At 38.5% G+C, this 24029-nt stretch overlaps 1 protein-coding gene across 1 annotated transcript; it reads right to left on the reverse strand.

Annotated features, from left to right (window-relative positions):
- Nucleotides 1-515: 515 nt before the first annotated feature.
- hspb11 (heat shock protein, alpha-crystallin-related, b11) lies at nt 516-23789 on the reverse strand. Its single transcript, XM_084054217.1, has 5 exons — nt 23619-23789; nt 4024-4130; nt 1799-1867; nt 1635-1678; nt 516-864 (listed from the first exon to the last, which is right to left on the reverse strand). Exons 1-5 carry the CDS (start codon nt 23711-23713, stop codon nt 772-774), a joined length of 408 nt encoding a protein of 135 aa, XP_083910343.1. The 5' UTR covers nt 23714-23789; the 3' UTR covers nt 516-771.
- Between the last annotated feature and the right edge of the window lie 240 nt (nt 23790-24029).

Consider the following 24029-nt stretch of genomic DNA (forward strand, 5'->3'; position numbering starts at 1 on the left):
TCAACTGGAAAAGAACACTTCACAGAACTTTTATAGTGTGCCTGGCAGCTTGCCAGTAGTGTAAAGTATTTACTCAAGTACTGTAATTAAGTAAAATGTTTAGGTATTTTTACTTTACTGGAGTATTTCCAATTTTCAGTACTTTTACTACTACTTCACTACTTCTCAGAGGCAAATATTTATTGTACTTTTACTCCACAACAATTATTTGACAGCTTTTGTTACTAGTTACTTTGCAGATTTAGATTATTATCACAAAACATACATTAACCACTTTAGCCATACATATATTTCGGCCATTTGAAAATAGCCGATCTACAAGGTCACAATGTGTCGCGATGCGACGCATTGCGAGCTTGTAGATCTGCTATTTTGAAAAGATTTGCATACATTATGATTATGAACTTGTGAAATGAGACATTCTGCACGATGACTACTTTTACTTTTGGTACTTTAAGTACATTTTGATACCAATACTTTTGTACTTTTACACAAGTAATTTTTTTATTCCGGACTTTTCCTTGTAAGCAGAGTATTTCTACACTGCAGTATTGATACTTAAGATGCAAGTACTTTTTCCACCACTACTGGCAGCTCGCCAACTCTCACCTGCTTTTATTTAGAAGTTATTTCAAGTATGGATTTTTTTGGGTCCATTTTCTGAAAAGTGGAGGTTTTGGACAGTGACGATCCACATGACAGAGATGATATTGGAAAGGGGGGGGGGGCACCAGGCGGGCCAGGCGGGCAGCACCAGCATGGCGTGGACAGTTAGCTCTCCACAGAGACTCTGTGTACTGAGACAAAGTGATCATATCCTGAGGAGATGATGAAACGCAGGTGGGTGCAGCTGGTTCCTTGGAGCTGGAGAGAGAGAAGAGACGAGAACACCAGAGGTGTGTTATCTACGGCTTTATCACTCATTTTCTGTAGCCGCACGTGTGTGTGTGTGTGTGTGTGTGTGTGTGTGTGTGTGGAAAGTAACTAGGTACATTTACTCAAGTACTGTAGTATCATTTTGATGCATTTTCTTACTTTACCGGAGTATTTCCAATTTTCAATACTTTTACTTCTATTCCACTACATCTCAGAGGCAAATATTGTACTTTTACTACACTACGATTATTTGAAAATGTTTATTACTAGTTACTTTGTAGATTTAGATTATTATCACAAAACATACACTAACCACTTCAGCCCTATATACTTTGGCTATTTGAAAATAGCAGATCGGAGATTGTAGATCGGCTATTTTCAAAGGATTTTATACATTTGTGAAACTTGTGAAATGGGACATTCTACAAATTGCGTACTTTTACTTTTGGTACTCTAAGTATATTTTGATGCCAATACTTCTTTTGTAAATTTTTAATTCCAGACTTTTACTTCTAAGGGCACGGCCCCACCGCACTTTTATTTTACCTCTGGGGCGGAATCTCCCAATGCTTTGTCAATGCAAATGTGTGGATTCATGGTCTTGCAGATTTTTTCCAAGAATCCATGCATTTGCATTGACAAAGCATTGGCAAAAATTGTGAGTACTTGTTCCACCGCTGTGTGCGTGTGCATGTGCGTGTGTGTGTACCTCATTTGAACCTCACATGATGATTAATACTGATGATAAGTCAACTCACCGCGATAGTGTTTGATTGAAGATGTCCCTCCGTATGTTCAAATTCTACAATAACAAAGAGTGACAACTGTTTTAACGGCGATTCCAATTATTTGCTCAGAGGAGAAAAGAACAGAAGAGATTAACCTAACATAAATACATCATGATGATGCAAACTAAACCTACCTTTGATGGTGACGGGCTCAAAGTGAGAAGCCTTATCTGATGTGTTCCGTTCTATCTTCAGAGTCTTGACTGCAAACAGAAGCGACAGGTCATCTTGTCAGTGCTGTCTTAAACATTTTTGCTTCAAACCACTTAAAAGCAACTCATGCCTTTCATCACAGCCTTATGTTCCACATGAACGAAGAGAATTAACCCATTAACTCTTTGACTGCCAGAAATAAAACATTGCTTGCTAAGCCACTGGCAGCGATTTTCCAGTGTTTTCAATATTTATCTCCATTATGATCGATTCCCCGATTGCTTTAAAAGATGTATCCGAGTCGCATAGAATCGGGTGAAATTAAAAGAGATTTATTTTTATGAAATTGACGTTTTTTAAGATTTTCGCCTAACCCTAGACATATCCAAAAATAGGGACGCCAGGCTTAAAGAGGTTAAGTAATGGTACATCAAGGCTAAATGTTGCCATCTTGGTAATAGTGGTAATTAGCTTATGGGAATAAACACTCAAATCCAAGTAAGATTGCCCGGTTTACAAAATATACAGTAGGCCTAACACGTTATATACAGTATGTACAGTACAGGGCAAGTTTAGTTAAACAGTTTTTCCCTTAGCTGGACAAAGCCTGTCCTCTGCATTTGACCCATCCTAAGTACAGTACTTAGGAGCAGTGAGCAGCCCCGGTGCATCTGCTCAGGGACCAGCACTCCAGTTGTTGGAACACACTAGTGTGTTGGTCAAGGGCATTGGCAGGAGTCTGGAGCCACTGTAGCATGCATGTCTTTTAGGCAGTGGTGGAAAAAGTACTCACATTTTTTACTTAAGTAAAAGTATCAATACTGCAATGTAGAAATACTCTGTTACAAGTAAAAGTCCGGAATTCAAAACGTCCTTGAGTAAAAGTACAAAAGTATTGGCATCAAAATGTAGTCATTAGGCAGAATGTCCTATATTTCAAGTTTTCACATGTATAAAAGAATCTTTTGAAAATAGCAGATCTACAAGCTCATAATGCGTCGCATTATGAGCTTGTAGATCGGCTATTTTCAAATGGCCGAAATGTATATAGGGCTGAAGTGGTTAATGTGTGTTTTGTAATAATAATCAAAATCTACAAAGTAGCCTAACTAGTAACTAAAGTTTTCAAATAATTGTAGTGGAGTAAAAGTACAATATTTGCCTCTGAGATGTAGTGGAGTAGAAGTACAAGTACTGAAACTGGAAATACTCCAGTAAAGTAAAAGTACCTCAAAATTGTACTGAAGTACTGTGCTTGAGTAAATGTACTTAGTTACTTTACACTGGTTGTAACACACCAGTACCTCGGTCAAGGGCACTGGCAGGAGTCTGTCTGTACGCACTGTAGCATGCATGTCTTTTAGTGTGAGAGAAAACCAGAGCAACCCAGAGGAAACCCATGCAAACATGCAAACCCCACACAGAAAGGACCCCTGCTGGGGTTCCTTCAAACCCAGGACCTTCTAGCTGTGTGTAGGTCTGGCACTATTACAACATTTAAGTTGACGATTAATTGTAATATAAAATAATTCAGAATCAAGATTCAATTGTGTTTTTGGCATTGAACATGGAACATAATGAATACAATTTTAATTCATGTTTGCCTATGGAGACAGAAGTATGTCATAATTACACAAATGTGTACAACAAATGCAAGATGGTATACAAATCAAGTCTAGCATCATTGTGTCCGGGTAGTTCAGATGGTAAAGCTCTCACCTTTGGACCACAAGATCATGAGTTTGATCCCGGGCACCGCCAACTCAGTGTATAAATGACACCGCTATATTGCAGCAAGTTGTGCGCTAAGTACATCAGCAATCCATCTCCCCAGGGGTCTGGTACATTTTGATGGGGATAGACTCCCCTGTTCTCGGCTGATACCGGCAATAGGTCTTTCCAACCTACTTATTAATTGTTAGAATCATTATAAAATAATATATTTGTCACCTATTCTTTCAAACGCACCCTCCTGGCACAAAATGATCAATTGCAAGCCCTTTCCATTGGCAGGGATTGGGCTTTTCCAAATGGACCCTTATGGGTCCATTTGGTTCCATTAAGTACATTTTAGTTGGCAACCATTAAGTACATTTTGAATATGGGACCTCTACTTATAACAGAGTACTTCTGCATTGCAGTATTGATACTTTTACTTAAGTAAAACATGTGAGTACTTCTTCCATCACTGTTGATTGTTCCATACCGTTATAGCTCTCCAGTGTCACAGCGACGATGGTGGAAGCCTGAGCGAAAGAGAGGATGAACTCCTGGGGAAACATCCCTGTGGACATCCAGAACGTCTCAGGGTTTCTGAACAAAAGAACAAGGACAAGAGAGAAGAGAAAACATCTTTACAAGATGTTCCATCTGAGGGAAAAACATGACGGATGAATGAAGAATCACAATCTACTTTATTATTGTCACAGCATCAGAGGGTAGGATTGTTTTTTTGTGTGCAAGCTCCATCGCTTTTGTTATTTTTATAAAGGAAAAAAGAAGAGTGTGTGTGTGTGTGTGTGTGTGTGTGTGTGTGTGTGTGTGTGTGTGTGTGTGTGCGCGGGGGGGGGGGGGGGGGGGGGCAGGGAGAGCAAGGAGAAAATTAAACAAGACTGACATGAAATGTTATTTACAGCTTGGCTACCAATATAAAGAAAAACAAATGCATCCGTGTCCTTTTTGTGTGTCCTTTTTGTGTGTCTGTGTGTGTGTGTGTGTGTGTGTGTGTGTGTGTGTGTGTGTGTGTGTGTGTGTGTGTGTGTGTGTGTGTGGTTTCGGGGTGAGTATAAGCCATTGGCGACCCCTTATTGGCTGACCTTTAGCCTATAGACCATGTTCACATGGCGGCCATTTTGGAATTTAACATTGAAAGTGCCACCCCATGGCAACCGGGGTGGCACTTCATTGACTTAATAGCAACATGGCCGCCGTGTGAATATCGTCTATAGGGACAAAAGGGAGAAAGTGACGACTAGTTGCAGCGTCTGTTTATTGACAGCTTGGCCAAGATGTAAAACAAGAGGACATTGAGAGATGAAGAAAACATTCCCTGAGGGAGAAAAAAAAAACTACAAATGTGTTCCCTCAGGCAAAGCCCTGAGGCTGTCTGTCTGTCTGTCGCAGCACTGAACAAAGACAAAGAAAACTTAACGAAACAAAACTTCCTTCAATCTGTATAAATCGTCATTGTCGGGTGGAAACCTCATATAGCCTGGAAACCCAGTGCAAAAAAAAAAAAAAAAAAGAGCCCTCGGCATTTGTGTATTAACATGGTCATATTTTGTTTCCAGAAGAACATTTTAGAATGTTAAAGTTACACATGTGTATACATGGACTATTTACGGGAAATCAAGGAAGGCAGCCATCTGAGAGCTTCATGCTCAAAGTTAAATGAGTTATGTCAGTTCTGTCCAAAATCTGTCATTTTTACCGTCATTTATTTCACTTTAAGAGCTACCCTCCATTTTAGTCTTTAGTCTTGTGCATTTGACAAATGATCCAGAATGTATTATTGAAAAGTAAGACATAAACACATTGTTGTTAGGGTTAAGTTTAGAACATGTATTTGACAGAAACACAAAACTTCTCAGACACCAACTTACTTTGATTGTATTATGTTATTATTACCTTGAAGATTAATCATACAGGAAAAAAAGGTGGAAAAAATGATCAAGAGTCCAAAAAGAAGGGTTTATTTGTAACTCACATAGTACAATAAGTGAAAGATTGATGTTAAGCAAAGACAGTGATAACACGACAATGCAATATAACTATGTGTGTAAAGTTAAACATATCATTATATATAAGGAAACAATAGCCAATAAGTAAAATTACAAAAGCAGGTATGTTAAACCTATTTAAGACAGGTATGATATATATATATATATATATATATATATATATATATATATATATATATAGCAGCAATCAGCAATATACAAGAAGTCAGAAGGCATACATACAAAAATAAGACTTTTTTGTTGTTTAAGTACCCCCAAATTGTACTTAAATACAGTACTTGAGTAAATGTACTTAGTTACTTTACACCACTGCATATCAATGGGCCTGTTCACCAGTTGCATTGTGGGTGATCACAAGTGGACATCTCTTAATACAGATGTAAATGCACTCAAAGAGGACAACAATCACCTCCACCTCCCCTCTCAGAGGGGGAAAGAAGGGTGAACATGTTTGACACCTCTTTGTTTGAACTGATCAAAGCTATGATCGTGATGATCATGATGAGTCAGGCTATTTAACATACAGCAAAGAGATGTCACTGTATGTCTATAGAGGTTTCCTATAAATTATAGTATGTTGTTCTGAAGGAATTTGGAGCAATAATGTGCAAAAGAGGTTTCTATAGAGACACCTAACACCAAGTGTTGTTCTATAGACACCAAGTGTTGTTCTATAGAGACACCTAACACCAAGTGTTGTTCTATAGAGACACCTAACACCAAGCGTCTTCCATGTGATTACATTAAATTGCCAGAAACACAGTAAACCAACATATTGCAAGCTGCATCAAGCTGCAAATGTTTATTACAAACAAGTTAAAAAAGACACAGCCTACATAAACAGTCCATTGTGAGTGTATATAGGGTGTATATTTGTGTTTCAACAGGGCAAAAGGTATATAGGGCTGAATTGGTTAATGTATGTGTAACTAGTAAATTTTTCAAATAAATGGAGTAGAAGTACAAGTACTGAAAACTCCAGTAAAGTAAAAAAAAAAAAGAACCTCAACATTTTGCTGAAGTACAGTACTTGAGTAAATGTACTAATGTTACTTTAGTAAGCCAACTTACTGTGATTTTTATTTTATCATTATTACCTTGAAAATTATTCATACAAGATAAAAGTAGGAGAAAAATAGTAGTATCAATCAATAAGGTTTTATTTGTCACTCACTTTACTCACTGTACAATATGTAAAATATTGTACACGGTGTTAACACAAGACTAGTGCACAAACATCTATAACGGCAATGCTACTATACATTTAATTTCTGTCCGTGGTGAATTCTCTGGTGTGTTTTAAGGTTAGACATTTGAGAGAAGTGTTGTCCACACTGTTCACATCCATAGGGTTTCTCTCCAGTGTGAATTCTCTGGTGTTTTTTAAGGCTGGAGATGTGAGAGAAGTGTTGTCCACACTGATCACACCCATAAGGTTTCTCTCCAGTGTGAATTCTCTGGTGTGTTATAAGTGTGTTCATTCGAGAGAAGTATTGTCCACACTGTTCACACCCATAGAGTTTCTCTCCAGTGTGAATTCTCTGGTGTGTTTTAAGGCTGGACAAATCAGAGAAGTGTTGTCCACAATGATCACACCCATAAGGTTTCTCTCCAGTGTGAATTCTCTGGTGTCTTTTAAGGCTGGAGATGTGAGAGAAGTGTTGTCCACACTGATCACACCCATAAGGTTTCTCTCCAGTGTGAATTTTCTGGTGGCTTTTAAGGTGGGCCATTAGAGAGAAGTGTTGTCCACACTGATCACATCCATAGGGTTTCTCTCCTGTGTGAATTCTCTGGTGTTTTTTAAGGCTGGTCATTTGAGAGAAGTGTTGTCCACACTGATCACACCCATAAGGTTTCTCTCCAGTGTGAATTCTCTGGTGTGTTTTAAGTTTGGACATTTCAGAGAAGTGTTGTCCACACTGATCACACCCATAAGGTTTCTCTCCAGTGTGAATTCTCTGGTGTCTTTTAAGGCTGGAGATGTGAGAGAAGTGTTGTCCACACTGACCACACCCATAAGGTTTCTCTCCAGTGTGAATTCTCTGGTGTGTTTTAAGGTTGAACATATCAGAGCAGTGTTGTCCACACTGATCACATCCATAGGGGTTCTCTCCAGTGTGAATTCTCTGGTGTGCTTTAAGGTAGGACATCGTAGAGAAGTGTTGTCCACACTGATCACATCCATAGGGTTTCTCTCCAGTGTGAATTCTCTGGTGTTTTTTAAGGCTGGTCATTTGAGAGAAGTGTTGTCCACACTGATCACACCCATAGGGTTTCTCTCCAGTGTGAATTCTTTGGTGTGTTTTAAGGCTGGAGATGTGAGAGAAGTGCTGTCCACACTGGTCACATCCATAGGGTTTCTCTCCAGTGTGGATTCTCTGGTGTTTTTTAAGTGTTTCCATTCGAGAGAAGTGTTGTCCACACTGGTCACACCCATAGGGTTTCTCTCCAGTGTGGATTCTCTGGTGTGTTTTGAGTTTGGACATGCAACTGAAGTGTTTTCCACACTGATCACAGCAGTGTTGTTTTGGTTTAGCCAAGCTTCTTTGTTCATTCACTGCTGGTAGCACAGGGAAGCCAGACTGACGATTAAACACTGGATTGCAGAAAGACAGGAGGACAGAAAGGAAATATGGTTGAGAGATGGGAATAGAGTACAAATGTACAGCTTAATTATATGAAGCTTTTCCCTAGAAGATATAGAAAACAAGCAACAAGCTGAGACAACAAAGGAGACACAGCAACAAATAAAGAGAAATAATATACAACAAAGCTAGAGGTCAGAGGAAACACAAAGTATAAAAAGTATAAGAATGAAAAACGAATGAAAAACTTGAAAACTAAAGTAAAAAACATTTGTATGACAGAGCAGGGACATTACAAATAGAAAGGAGGTAGAGAAAGTAACTTACCATTTTCTTTGGGGCCCTCCTGTTCAGCAGAACTGTCCCTGGTTGGGTTGAGAGAGTTCATCTTCCACTGAATTCTGGAGGACACAGTCAGATCTGATGAGAAATTATTGATATAGGAGTTGTGGATAAATTACAACTACACACTCTTCTTATACTAGAGAGCCTGGGGTGGAGCCAGTCACTGCTTTGAATGATTGGACAAAGAGAACAATACAACCGCCTCTCCACCAATCACAACCTAACATTCTTCTACATGCCCCTCCCTCCCCCCCCCAGACATGCTCCATCCATGCAACCTCCTAGAAACTGTTGACTTTCTGTTACAAGAGAACCGAGAGCATCCATTTGTGGATGAATTGATTTGTAATCTTCATGCAATTCAATGCGTCTTAATTCCTATAAGATTAATATATGAATATGACACCCTGTATTTATACATGCATGTATTGTGAAATGCATTTACAGTAAACAGACAATCAGTATCTTCAGACTTCAACAATGTTGTATTCACTCATTAATGAATATATGAATGAATATGAAATAATTTTATCAGACACGCCCCCTTCCTATACAAACCCATTGTCATTTCAAACTCCATTTTAACCATGTTAGATTCATCAAAAACACCCGTCCTTGGTTCTGGTGACTCATCCCGCCCCCCTAATACGCGAGGGGGCCGTGTTTTTTCAATTCATTTTTTCATTTATTTTTAATATATATTTTTTTTAAATGAAAAAAATCAAATACAATAAAAAAAAAAAAAATAAATAAATGAAAAAGATAATTGAAAAAACACAGCCCCCTCACGCATTAGGAGGGCAGGATGAGTCACCAGAACCAAGGACGGGTGTTTTCGATGAATCTAACATGGTTAAAATGGAGTTTGAAGTTACAATGGGTTTGTATAGGAAGGGGGCGTGTCTGATAAAAATGAATATCAAATATCTAAATACTGAATCAAGCAACTTAAAAACTGTCTGGGGGGATCACAAAAGCCTGAGTAGACGATAAAATGACCAAAAGTTATTTTGAAAGTGAAATATCCCTTTAACTGTACAATGTTCTGCTTATTAACCCTTGTGTCATGGTGAGAGGTCAAGGTGCAACAGCTGACCAGATTACATGTTTTATTGTCAAGGTTCACATTTTCCTTTGTCTGTCAAAGTTGTTTTCATTGAAGTATATTTAAGTTTGTTATATGTTCTAACCCCTGGTGGTGGTGGGCTGCTTTGTGAATGTGATGTGATGAATTAAGTTACCATAAACACATAGACACAACGCATCTTGACTTTAGCCTACATAAACAGCCAATTGTGAGTGTATTTAGGGTGTATATTTGTGTTTCAAAAGGCCAAAATGTATATAGGGCTGAATTGGTTAAACTTTAACCAATTCAGCCCTAACCAATTCAGGCCTAAAGGACAACGTTTTTGTTTTTACAACCAAGGTTTATATTTTAGCTTGTAATTAAAGTAAATAAAATATGAACTGCTTTCTATAGTTTTAGCAATTTTCGCGATATTTTTTACAGTGGGCAGGGCCAGGGGCATTCTGTCCGGTGGCTAAATATGCCTTTTTTTACACAATAAAAAAGGTCCTGTGGTCTTTGATGGCCAGATGTGAGTTATGGGGGGCTAGATGAGCTACTGTAAATAATAATAAAGAAAACGCTGGGTTACTGAGTAAAACAAATACATATTTAGCAACCAGACAGAATGCCCCCGCCCACTGTAAAAAAGATCACGAAAATTGCTAAAACTATAGAAAGCAGTAAATTAAAAAATGTTAACGCTCATCTTTTATTTACATTAATTACAATCTAAAAGTAGAGTAGAGGAGTAGAAGTACAAGTACTGAAAACTCCAGTAAAGTAAAAAAAACAATAAAAATAACCCTCAACATTTTGCTGAAGTACAGTACTTGAGTAAATGTACTAATGTTATCTTTCTTAATTACTTGCAATGTCATTGCAAGTAAATATCGTCATTACATCCAAATTAAACAGCTAAACCAACTACTTCATTCATTGTGTTGCGTCGTCAAAGCGCGCGCGCACACAAACTCCAGAGTTTTGCGTTTAAAAGCAACGTCATTGCAAGCAAATACACACACACACACACACACACACACACACACACACACACACACACACACACACACACACACACACACACACACACACACACACACACACACACAAATCCAAACAGACTTCTCCGCGCCATTTCTAATCTACAACAAGTTATCCGCCCCTTGGAAATGCAGATTCCACACAGAGATTCCAGACTTAATATCTACACAGTGACATTAATCTGACCATGCCAGGCTAGAAACCTCATAATGTAGGTCCAAAACTGTTACTTTTCAGGATTCAAATTCGCAATTCGCAAATGACGCTGTAGTATGATCAAGTAGGGAAGAAAACACAAAAAGTTAGAATATGGAGCCAAGAGGCTTCTGCCCGACAGCCAGTGGTGGAAAAAGTGCTCAAATTTATCAATACTGCAATGTAGAAATACTTTGTTACAAGTAAATGTATTACCAAAAGTAATAGTACTCATTATGCAGAAATGTCCCATTTCAAGTTTTCAAAATGTATCGACATCGGTTGGTTGAAGTGGTTACTGTATATATTTTGTAAGAATAATCAAAATCTACAAAATAACTAGTAACTAAAGTCATACAATTGTAGTAGAGTAAAAGCATAACATTTGCCTCTGAGATGTAGTGGAGTAGAAGTAAAAGTACTGAAAATTGGAAATACTCCAGTAAAGTAAAAATACCTCCAAATTGTACTTAAGTACATATGTTCTAACCCCTGGTGGTGGTGGGCTGCTTTGTGAATGTGATGTGATGAATTAAGTTACCATAAACACATTACATAAATAGTTCACCTCAAACTATCTCTGATATGAAAACTAAAATACATATAATTTCACATTCTAACCATTTCTCATTATCCTTCTAATAAAAGGCACTATATTTACATTTGCAATACACGATTGCTCCAAATTCCTTCAGAACAATACAACCTGGTGTGGTCAAGGAATAACTGCTTGCTATATTCTGTTCCTAGTCTTCATTGTGCATCTTCGTTTATTTGGCAAACATCTGTGCCCTATAATTACAAGGTCTTTAGAAATATCTCCCTCACCCACTTCACACCTGCACTGCAACGTTCCTTTTGTCTTGTGAATGATGCTTAGCCGTCTTTAGAAAATGACCTATATCCATGCAAATGTGGTCATTGATCACATGACGTGTCACTGTCTCACCAGGTGGCCCTGGTGTGTGAACAACTGACAGGAATAATTTGACCCCAAATAACAGGCATTTGTGTATTAACATGGTCATACAACTGTATTGTTTCCAGAAGAACATTTTAGAATGTTAAAGTTACACATGTGTATAGAGTACAGAAGTCCTGACGTCACTCGTTCATCCCCAGGTTCGTAAGGTAATTTCTCTATGGAGAATAACATTGGGTCATCTACAATCGTCTCATATAAGAATTGTGGTCCAAAAATAAACAAACTATCTCTGCGATATTGTCAGGGAGGAGGTTCTGTATCGTTTATGATAATCAGTCACTTATATTTGATACAGTCTGTTTCTGGCGAAAATTTAACTAATTTGGTGGAAGTAACATTAGTGTTTTCTCACCGTCAGTTGATGCTTCATATCCATAAGAGTAAAACCGCCGGGGTCAATATTAAATACGTCTATGGGGATTCAGAATGGGGTTGAAAACCGCGAACCAGGTAGACAAACCTCGGATGTGTAAATTACGTCAGACTTCGGTGCACTATACATGGAGTATTTAGGGGAAATCAAGGAAGGCAGCCATCTGAGAGCTTCATTCTCAAAGTTAAATGAGTTATGTCAGTTGTCCAAAATCTGTCATTTTTACCTTAATTTATTTCACTTGAAGAGCTACCCTCCATTTTAGTCTTTAGTCTTGTGTATTTGACAAATGATCCAGAATGTATTATTTAAAAGTAAGACATAAACACATTGTTGTTAGGGTTAAGTTCAGAACATGTATTTGACAGAAACACAAAACTTCTCAGACACCAACTTACTTTGATTGTAGTATTATTATTACCTTGAAGATTAATCATACAGGAAAAAAGGTGGAAAAAATGATCAAGAGTCCAAAAAAAAAGTTTTTTTTTTTTTTTTTTTTAAGTACCCCAAATTGTCCACATCCCGGGTGTCTATGTGCCTGTTCACGAGTTGCATTATGGGTGATCACAAGTGGACATCTCTTAATACAGATGTAAATGCACTCAAAGAGGACAACAATCACCTCCCCTCTCAGAGAGTGTCAAGTGCAACACTGAAAACTCCATAAAGTAAAAAAAATAAAAAATAAACCTCAACATTTTGCTGAAGTACAGTACTTGAGTAAATGTACTGATGTTACTTTAGTAAGCCAACTTACTGTGATTGTCATTATTACCTTGAAAATTATTCATACAAGATAAAAGTAGGAGAGAAATAATGAAGTATCAATCAATAAGGTTTTATTTGTCACTCGCTTTGTACAATATGTAAAATATTGTACACAGTGTTAGCACACTAGTGTACAAACATCTATAACGGCAATGCTAATATACATTTAATTTCTGTCTATGGTGAATTATCTGGTGTGTTTTAAGGCTAGTCATTTGAGAGAAGTGTTGTCCACGCTGATCACACCCTAGGGTTTCTCTCCTGTGTGAATTATCTGGTGTGTTGTAAGTGTGTCCATTCGAGAGAAGTGTTGTCCACACTGATCACATCCATAGGGTTTCTCTCCTGTGTGAATTCTCTGGTGTGTTTTAAGGCTGGCCATTTGAGAGAAGTGTTGTCCACACTGATCACATCCATAGGGTTTCTCTCCTGTGTGAATTCTCTGGTGTGTTTTAAGTGTGTCCATTCGAGAGAAGTATTGTCCACACTGATCACATCCATAGGGTTTCTCTCCTGTGTGAATTCTCTGGTGTTTTTTAAGGCTGGAGATGTGAGAGAAGTGTTGTCCACACTGATCACACCCATGAGGTTTCTCTCCTGTGTGAATTATCTGGTGTGTTTTAAGGTGGGCCATTAGAGAGAAGTGTTGTCCACACTGATCACATCCATAAGGTTTCTCTCCTGTGTGAATTCTCTGGTGTGTTTTAAGGTGGGCCATTTGAGAGAAGTGTTGTCCACACTGATCACATCCATAGGGTTTCTCTCCAGTGTGAATTCTCTGGTGTGTTTTAAGGCTGGAGATGTGAGAGAAGTGTTGTCCACACTGATCACATCCATAGGGTTTCTCTCCAGTGTGAATTCTCTGGTGTATTTTAAGGCTGGACATATCAGAGAAGTGTTGTCCACACTGATCACATCCATAAGGTTTCTCTCCAGTGTGAATTCTCTGGTGTGTTTTAAGGTTGGAGATGTGAGAGAAGTGTTGTCCACACTGATCACATCCATAGGGTTTCTCTCCAGTGTGAATTCTCTGGTGTGTTTTAAGGCTGGAGATGTGAGAGAAGTGTTGTCCACACTGATCACATCCATAGGGTTTCTCTCCAGTGTGAATTCTCTGGTGTGTTTTAAGGCTGGACATATCAGAGAAGTGTTGTCCACACTGATCACATCCATAGGGTTTCTCTCCAGTGTGAATTCTCTGGTGTTTTTTAAGGCTGGAGATGTGAGAGAAGTGTTGTCCACACTGGTCACATCCATAGGGTTTCTCTCCAGTGTGAATTCTCTGGTGTGTTTTAAGGCTGGACATATCAGAGAAGTGTTGTCCACACTGATCACATCCATAGGGTTTCTCTCCAGTGTGAATTCTCTGGTGTGTTTTAAGGCTGAAGATGTGAGAGAAGTGTTGTCCACACTGGTCACATCCATAGGGTTTCTCTCCAGTGTGAATTCTCTGGTGTTTTTTAAGGCTGAAGATGTGAGAGAAGTGTTGTCCACACTGGTCACATCCATAGGGTTTCTCTCCAGTGTGAATTCTCTGGTGTGTTTTAAGTTTGGACATGAAACTGAAGTGTTTTCCACACTGATCACAGCAGTGTTGTTTTGGTTTAGCCAAGCGTCTTTGTTCATTCACTGCTGGTAGCACAGGGAAGCCAGACTGATGATTAAACACTGGATTGCAGAAAGACAAAGGAAATATGGGTGAGAGATGGGAATAGAGTACAAATGTACAGCTTAAGTATATGAAGCTTTTCCCTAGAACAGGGGTTCTCAAACTTTTTTGGCCCAGGTACCCCTTGGAGGGCAGAATTTTTTCCAGGTACCCCCTCATCCTCGCAGTACCGATAAGCATATACTTACAACCACATGTGTACATTTAGATGCCATTGGAACTATTTGTATTAAAAACGTTTCACTCAAAATCAATCAGACACATTTCATAGTCATAAACAGAAACCGCTACTACTATGAATCATGTGCCAATAGTCATTTCATTGTTTCTGCCAGGCCGAAGGCATGGCGAGAGAGTATGTTTTGCACCCTGTCCGTCCGTCCTTCTGTCTGTGAACAGCTAATCTTCGGCACCGTTGGCCTGATCCCAGCGAAACTTTGCACCCACACTCCCTGGATGCAAATTCCGAACCTCTGCCCCAAATTTTTCAAAGTTTTCACATGGGCCTGTTATAGCGCCACCAGGTGGCCGATTCTACCTGACCTGGCGGAGACCTGTGCTCCGAGGAGCACTTTATCAAGTTCAAATTGCTTTAGTGCAAAACCTGACAGCAGGTTTTCAAGTAACTGATCTTAATGGTTCAGCCTTCAGAAAACAAACACTTCTATAGTCCTCATAAAAACAGACATGTAAAATGACCAGTCTAAAGGTGACTTTTAGTAGGTGCTTCAATTTAAAAAATAATAAACTTATTGTTAGGGATATTCGATATTGACTTTTTGGCAATATCCGATATTCCGATATTGTCCAACTCTTAATTTCCGATTCCGATATCAACCGATACCGATATATGCGGTACCGATTGATTTGATGATTTGATTTTTTCTTTATTAAAGTGTCATGCTTCCAAAGGAAGCCCAGCCCATATGGACTTACAGGACACTAGCATTTCATTTGACAAATGATCGATGAACCGACATAATAATTCAAAAACAATAAACAAACAAATACCATATCTTTTCACCAAAAGTCAACTAATTGTCAGGTAACATCACATATCTAATCAAATAAAATAGCTATAATATCAATGTAATATCTAATAAGTATCTAATACATCTAATATGTATACTGTGATGTTTTTAGGTTTTCAATGAAGTGAGTCCCGGGACTCACTGGTGGTCATTTGAGTCCCACTAATCTTAGATTAGATGTTGGCCTATTTGACAGTGCAAAAGCATAATTGCCATTAATGCCTATAACATTAACGAGCGTCAACGAGCGTCAGCTGTAAACAGACATACACACCTGCCCTCTGCAGTGCTCTAATTTGAAAGTGACTGGAGTCTGTCTCATTTCTCTGCAAAAGCCCTTGAATATGATGGAATATGATTAAGGATTACTGTGATTATGGTAAGCTCACATTTCATAGCACACACACCACACAGTAAGAACTTATGCAACTTTCACTAGCCCCCCCATAAAAAAATATAATAATCAAAAATATTTTTAATCAAAAAATATTTTCATTTTTTTTTAATCTGTGAATTATTTCGCGGACCCCACTTTGAGAACCGTGGCCCTAGAAGATATAGAAAACAAGCTGAGACAACACAGCAAAAATAAAGAGAAATAATATACAACAAAGATAGAGGTAAGAGGAAACACAAAGTATAAAAAGTATAAGAATGAGACAAGTAGTGAGACTGATGAATTTAAAACTTGAAAACTAAAGTAATAAAACATTTGTATGACAGAGCAGGGACGTTACAAATAGAAAGGAGGTGGAGAAAGTAACATACCATTTTCTTTGGGTCCATCCTGTTCAGCAGAACTGTCCCTGGTTGGATTGAGAGAGTTCATCTTCCACTGAATTCTTGAGTCCACAGTCAGATCTGATGAGAAATTATTGATATAGGATTGATTGATTGAATGACATTTTTATTAGGCAAAAGAATGTAAAACAACACAGTTTCATTTATAATGCTTTTGTCTAATAGGAGTTGTGGATAAATTACAACTACACACTCTTCTTATACTAGAGAGCCTGGGGTGGAGCCAGTCACTGCTTTGAATGATTGGACAAAGAGAACAATACAACCATCTCTCCACCAATCACAACCTAACATTCTTCTACATGCCCCTCCCTCCTCCCCCAGACATGCTCCATCCATGCAACCTTCTAGAAACTGTTGACTTTCTGTTACAAGAGAACCAAGTGCATCCAAAAAAAATAAAAATAAAAATATATATATATATATATATATTTTTTTTACTTTTTCCACACAGAACAAGGAGATAACATGCATACAAACTGTCTCAATAGCGCCCCGTGCCAAACAGGACAATGTGGTATTGCAGGTGAAAGTGCTTTATAAGCCAGAGAGAAGTTAGTTGGAATGAGTATATCTGATACCTTTGAGGGACATAAACAATATGATATTATTATTATTTTATTTTTTTAATTCATGTTGTAGATCCTTTAAGATGGGATGTACAATGTTCTGCTTATTAACCCTTGTGTCAGGTAACCAGACATTTCGCCCTAAAACCATTTCGCCCCTGTTTTTGAGCGGACATTTCGCCCACCCCCAGACATTTCGCCCGGACATTTCGCCCACCCAGACGTTTTTCCCAGACATTTCGCCCACCCCCAGACATTTCGCCCGCCCACCCCCAGACACTTCGCCCAGACATTTCGCCCTGCAATTATATTGTGCGACATTCATTATAAATATATATAATCCATCAGTTGTGCGAGATTCATTATATTGAAATTACCTACTTTTGCAATTATTATAGATAATTACCGGATATTGAAATTACCTACTTTTGCAATTATTATAGATAATTACCGGATATTGAAATTACCTACTTTTGCAATTATTATAGATAATTACCGGATATTGAAATTACCTACTTTTGCAATTATTATAGATAATTACCGGAGTTGCCGCTGCACTGCACTTATATAATCAATCAGTTGTGCGAGATTCATTATAAATGGCTTTATTTAGATACATACATACATACATACATACATACATCTATGTATATGCTTGTAACGTTGCTGTATAAGGAAGCTGACCATATCCCCTACCAGATGCGAATGGTCTCAGAGAACCAGCTACGCCGCTACCAACGGAGGGCAACTAAGCAGACCGAGGGCAATTTGGCCCAGTTATGGAAGGCCTTTGAAAGGAACCAGATATCCGTCATGCAGCTACTGAAGAAGGCATCTCGCCAGAGTGTCCCGCCCTATCTCCCTCCCAGAGCAACCCAGTGACACCTGTGGGACAGTAGCACAGAACAGAACTTTTTTGTATTTTTAGACATTATCTTTGAAAAAAAAAACATGTTTCTTATTTTTAATTTTTAATTTTTTACATTTGTAACTTTTTTTTTACATCTGTACTTTTTGGAAACTAACTTTTTCTTCTATTATTATTATTACAGTTCAGATACATTTGGCACTACAGTTATGTCATAATAACTGTGTTGACCTGTTCTCTTTTATTTTGTCAATAAACTGAGAGAGAGAGAGAGAGAGAGAGAGAGCGAGCGAGCTTTTATCTAACCCTAAAGGTCCTTACACACCGGGCGACACCGGCGAAAATAGCGAATATACGCAAAATTTGGACTCGTTCCGAATAATTAAAAGACGCTTTTTCGCTTTTAGCCATTGACTTTATAAGTTGTTTTTTTTAAAAAGCATTATTCGCACGAAAAAATCGCCCCGGTGTGTAAGGACCTTAACCCTCTCTCATTCTCGCACACAAACGGCCAGCTAGCTTCACTATCTATGGGCGAAATTTTTTTTTTGGGGCGAAATGTCTGGGCAAAATGTCCGACTTTTTGGGCGAAGTGCGGAAAGGGCGAAATGACTGGTATTCTTGTGTCATGGTGAGAGGTCAAGGTGCAACAGCTGACCAGATTACATGTTTTATTGTCACGGTTCACATTTGCCTTTGTCTGTCAACGTTGTTTTCATTGAAGTATATTTAAGTTTGTTATATGTTCTAACCCCTGGTGGTGGTGGGCTGCTTTGTGAATGTGATGTGATGAATTAAGTTACCATAAACACATAGACACAACGCATCTTGACTTTAGCCTACATAAACAGCCAATTATGAGTGTATATAGGGTGTATATTTGTGTTTCAAAAGGCCAAAATGTTTATAGGGCTGAATTGGTTAAACTTTAACCAATTCAGCCCTAAAGGACAACTTTGTTTTTGTTTTTACAACCAAGGTTTATATTTTAGCTTGTAATTAAAGTAAATAAAAGATGAACTGCTTTCTATAGTTTTAGCAATTTCCGCGACATTTTTTACAGTGGGCTGGGGCATTCTGTCCGGTGGCTAAATATGCCTTTTTTACACAATAAAAAAGGTCCTGTGGTCTTTGATGGCCAGATGTGAGTTATGGGGGGCTAGATGAGCTACTGTAAATAATAATAAAGAAAACGCCGGGTTACTGTGTAAAAAAATACATATTTAGCCAACGGACAGAATGCCCCCGCCCACTGTAAAAAAGATCGCGAAAATTGCTAAAACTATAGAAAGCAGTACATTTAAAAATGTTAACACTCTTCTTTTATTTACTTTAATTACAATCTAAAACATAAACCTTTGTTGTAAAAAAATAAAGTTGTCCTTTAATGTATGTGTAACTAAAGTTTTCAATTAAGTGGAGTAGAAGTACAAGTACTGAAAACTCCAGTAAAGTAAAAAAAAAAAAAAATAAATAACCCTCAACATTTTGCTGAAGTACAGTACTTGAGTAAATGTACTAATGTTATCTTTCTTACTTACTTACTTGCAATGTCATTGCAAGTAAATATCATCATTACATCCAAATTAAACAGCTAAACCAGGGGTCTTCAACGTTTTCAGGCCAAGGACCCCCTAGCTGAGAGAGAGATGAAGCAGGGACCCCCTACTCTATATTGTATAAAATTGTGTTTTTTTTTTACTTAGTCTGCTCTTTTTTCCCTCTATACCTATAGCCTCTTTGCCCAAAATAGCCGATCTACAAGCTCTCAACGCAGCGCGAGGCATTGAGAGCTTGTAGATCTGCTATTTTTGGCTAATGTTCCCCTCAGAAAAGGAATTCTAGGGTTCAAGTGGTTAATGTAAAAAGACTAAATCGTATCACACAAAGATTTGGCGGACCCCTATAGTAGCTCTGAGGACCCCTAGGGGTCCCGGACCCCCTGTTGAAGACCCCTGAGCTAAACCAACTACTTCATTCATTGTGTTGCGTCGTCAAAGCGCGCGCGCGCGCGCACACACAAACTACCGAGTTTTGCGCCGTTTAAAAGCAACGTCATTGCAAGTAAATATCGTCATTACATCCTTTATTAAGACAATAATACATGCAGCTAAACCAACTATTACACACACACACACACACACACACACACACACACACACACACACACACACACACACACACACACACACACACACACACACACACACACACACACAGGCGGCAGGCCAAGCCAAATCCAAACAGACTTCTCCGCGCCATTTCTAATCTACAACAAGTTACTTATCAATGAAAGTAATTATCGTCATAAAATCCCTCATTAAAGATAAGCAAACAACTCAAGTAGGGTCAAACAAAACTATTATTACTGGCTTAAAAGTGAATTCACATACACATACACATACAGACATCTAACAGCTGAAACTCACCTCTTGGCTCGGAAAAAAACATCTTGTTTGTTGGCTCTGACTGGGATGGAAACACGAGCCGTCCGTCCAAGCAGGAAAATGGCGTGTCTTCCGTTCCCATTCACAGGGAGAGAGAGAGTGGGCAGTTCTTCAGGGGTCTTCAACAGGGGGTCCGGGACCCCTAGGGGGTCCTCAGAGTTACTACAGGGGGTCCGCCAAATCTTTGTGTTATATGATTATTTTTATTTTTTTACCATAACCACTTGAACCCTATCCCTTTTTTGAGGTGAACTTTGGCCAAAAATAGCAGATCATACAAGCTCACAACGCATCGTGAGCTTGTAGATCGGCTATTTTCAAATAGCCTATAAAATAGGGTTAAAGTGGTTAATGTATGTTTCATTATATCATAATTTATATCCGAAAAGTAACTATAATTAATTAATTAATGTATGTTTTATAATATAATAATTTATATCTGCAAAGTAACTATCTAAAGTTTTCAAATAATTGTAGTGGAGTAAAAGTACAATATTTGCCTCTGAGATGTAGTGGAGTAGAAGTAAAAGTATTGGAAATTGGAAATACTCAAGTAAAGTACAAATACCTCAAAATTGTACTTAAGTACAGTACTTAAGTAAATGTACTTAGTTACTTTCCACCACTGCTTTACACCACTGTCGACAGCAACACAATACTCCTGTAGGCTGCACGATATTGTACAAAATGTGTTCCCCCGCTTGATTGATTGATGTACTTTATTTAGTAAGACATGAGAACAGTACATGGCAGTACATAACAGTACATGGAAGTACAAATTCGCAATACAAGGTCTACTAAACTGGATAGCTCAGTTAAGCACGTAGCTTGTTTAAGATGAGATCCCCATGCACACAAATCATGTTGACATATAAGAGACAGACAGATATACACACTACTATACAGAATGTCATACAATCAGTTTAAAGGTTACTGGTATGAAGTATGAAGGGTGAAAAATATGTACAAAAAAGAAAGAGAGGGGGGGGGGGGTAGGTTAGGTTAGGACATGGGGTAGGTTAGGACTTGGACAGGGGCCATTTGTGAATTGCAGCCTCCTGAAGGTGTATCTTTAGGGCATTTTTGAAAGTAAGTAGGGTTTTACACTCCTTTACTCCTTTTGGTAGGGCATTCCACATTTTAGATGAATAGCATGAGAAAGAGTTCATTCCCTTTGTTGTGCCAAATCTGGGTTGAACATGGTTTGTGGAGCTGCCTCTGGTGTTATGATCATGGACTTGATTAACATTTTGGAAGTATTTTGACAAATACAGGGGGATCCCAATGTTGTGGTGTATCTTAAAGACCAGGCCCATAGCAAGTTGCTGTACTCTGTCCTCAACCCTAAGCCATCCAAGCCTAGCAAAATGGGCATGGGTTAGATGGGTTTTGAAATTGAGGCCAAGAAGTAGCCTTACAAGTTTGTTTTGGGATGTTTGGAGCCTTGTTTTTAGGGCCTTGGAGGTGTTGTGATACCATGAAGTGCATGCATAATCATAATGACCTTGTATGAGGGCCCCTACAAGAATCTTCAGAGTATTCTTACTGACTTTACGAACAAGCCTCCACATCCTCCGTGTTATTTTCCCCCACGTTTGAATACGATTCACTCCTTCTTCTGTAAGCTTTATTATGTCCCTTTGTGAGTGGCATCCTCCAATTAAGAGAGACCACGAATTATATGACTTTCAAATTCAACCTTTAAGAGATGGCTTAAAGCAAGGCAAACTTGTAATCATGGGTAATTATCAGGTAATTATTTTGTCACTAGTGTCATTTTTTTTATATTTTGCCGTAATTGTATTGATATCTCTGTTTTTGTATGGATAGTTATATCACCATGTTTTAACAGCCTGCTCAGGGACTGCAGATGAAAGTTTAGCTCTTTGCTAACTCTGGCTCATTTACATGGATGTGAAAACTGAAATGTTGATTAATGTGCACTGTCCCTGGTAAATAAATACATTTAAATGTGTTGCCTGTGTCCCTGGCCTCCCACCTCCTTGTTATTATCATGAATTGCTCAAAACTGTATTTTGTTTATTTTTTTACTTTTGTATTTATTTTGAATTGTCTGTTCCGCTGTTGTTTTGTGCAGCTGTGTGAGTGTTGAATGTTTGCACTGTTGTTTTGCCCAGTTTGTTTTGCCAAGTATTGAATGTTTAATTGAACACAATGGAAACAAGCCTTTGTGATATAGTTTGTCTCTTGTCCATTTGCCATCTTTTTAACTCATTGTGCTGCTGTACTAGCCCATGTACTGTATGTACTGTATGGGATATGACCAGTCCAGTGGAGTGGTGGAAGAAGTAGCTACATTTCTGGTGGCATGCTTAGAAGACTTTTGGGGTTTTGAAGGAGTCACACTTTTTGATGGCTTTGGGTTGAATGAGATCAGTGGAGCTTCCTCTTGTGTTGTGCCTGCAGCCTGTGTGTGTGTGTGTGTGTGTGTGTGTGTGTGTGTGTGTGTGTGTGTGTGTGTGTGTGTGTGTGTGTGTGTGTGTGTGTGTGTGTGTGTGTGTGTGTGTGTCTCTCTCATGTTATTGAAGTAGTGTGACAGGTACAAAAGACGAAATGCCACCAAAGAAAAATAGTCAGCTGCAAACGCAGAGGACGATATTGAGGAAATCAAGAACTCTGTGAACTTGCTGAAGGAACAGCTGAGCATAGTGGTGAAGCATTCAGCTGCACTGGTCGATTTGATGAATGAAATCAAAACAATGGACAACACGGTCAAAGAGAGAGATACAAGTATCGACGAGCTGGAACAAAATGAAGTGGTTAGTAATTCAGTTTCTCGACTCCAAAGCTATCGAGGTTGACCAAAACAACATCGTGGCTTGTTGTCACACGCTCCCGTGGAAGGGTCGAAACGCTAAACCTGCTATTATTGTTGATCTTGCAGACCATGGGCCCATTGCAAGTTGCTGTACTCTGTCCTCTACCCTGAGCCATCCCACCCTACATAATGAGCAGGGTTGAGTTCTAGCGAGGTTTAGTAACCTGATCAGTTTGTTTTGAGGTCTTAAGTTTTGCTTTTGAGGTGATATTTCATTTGCATATCATCATACGAAAGTAAAAGTCAAACCCAATACAATACATCTATGATATATACCAAATCTAGCTAATCTCCATTCCTCCATTTATTAAGTTAGTGGCCATCAAGAAGTTAATTATTATCAAAGCAAAATGCTACTTAAACCCAATCCTGATCATTTATTATATGACAGACGAGCGTCATGTGAACCATGGCTACTTATAAACATGGCTGTTAGTTATTATAATGGTTATTAAAGCCAAACTTACCCATCTATGATGTTTTCAGGACAGTGAGTGTCATCACTGGATGAAACCAGGACAACTTTAGCACCCAACGAGTTTAGACTCTGATCTATCATCATGGTTCACTTTAATGATCACTATTATCGATGGTTAAACCTGTTACATCAATGTGATTTTGGTCTGATCCACGCTACAATGTTACAGGACACGCCGAGTGGAAAGTCGTTACATTCATTGTATTCACTGGAAGTGTAGCTGTTGTTGTTGCCAAGCCAACAGCCAGTGTTGCCAGATTTTGCGAGAGATATAAGCAACCAGGTCTATGAAAACAAACCCAAAAGAAGCTACATGAGCACTTTAAAATTTAAACCGCGTTGTGTTGTGCGCTTATAGATTAGCTATTTTCAAAATAATCTTGAAAAAGAAAACGTGACA

The sequence above is a fragment of the Gymnoscopelus microlampas genome (genome assembly GCF_963454915.1).
Source record: "Gymnoscopelus microlampas genome assembly, chromosome: 4".
Lineage (NCBI taxonomy): Eukaryota > Metazoa > Chordata > Actinopteri > Myctophiformes > Myctophidae > Gymnoscopelus > Gymnoscopelus microlampas.

What these genes read in the sequence shown, in the direction of transcription:
- hspb11 (XM_084054217.1), bottom strand. Translation starts at nt 23,713, where the DNA reads ATGATGATAGATCAGAGTCTAAACTCGTTGGGTGCTAAAGTTGTCCTG. An exon ending in GACACTGGAGAGCTATAACG is followed by an intron (nt 1,868 to 4,023) that starts GTATGGAACAAT and finishes TTCTGTTTGCAG; the next exon opens with TCAAGACTCTGAAGATAGAA. An exon ending in TTCAATCAAACACTATCGCG is followed by an intron (nt 865 to 1,634) that starts GTGAGTTGACTT and finishes CTCTCTCTCCAG; the next exon opens with CTCCAAGGAACCAGCTGCAC.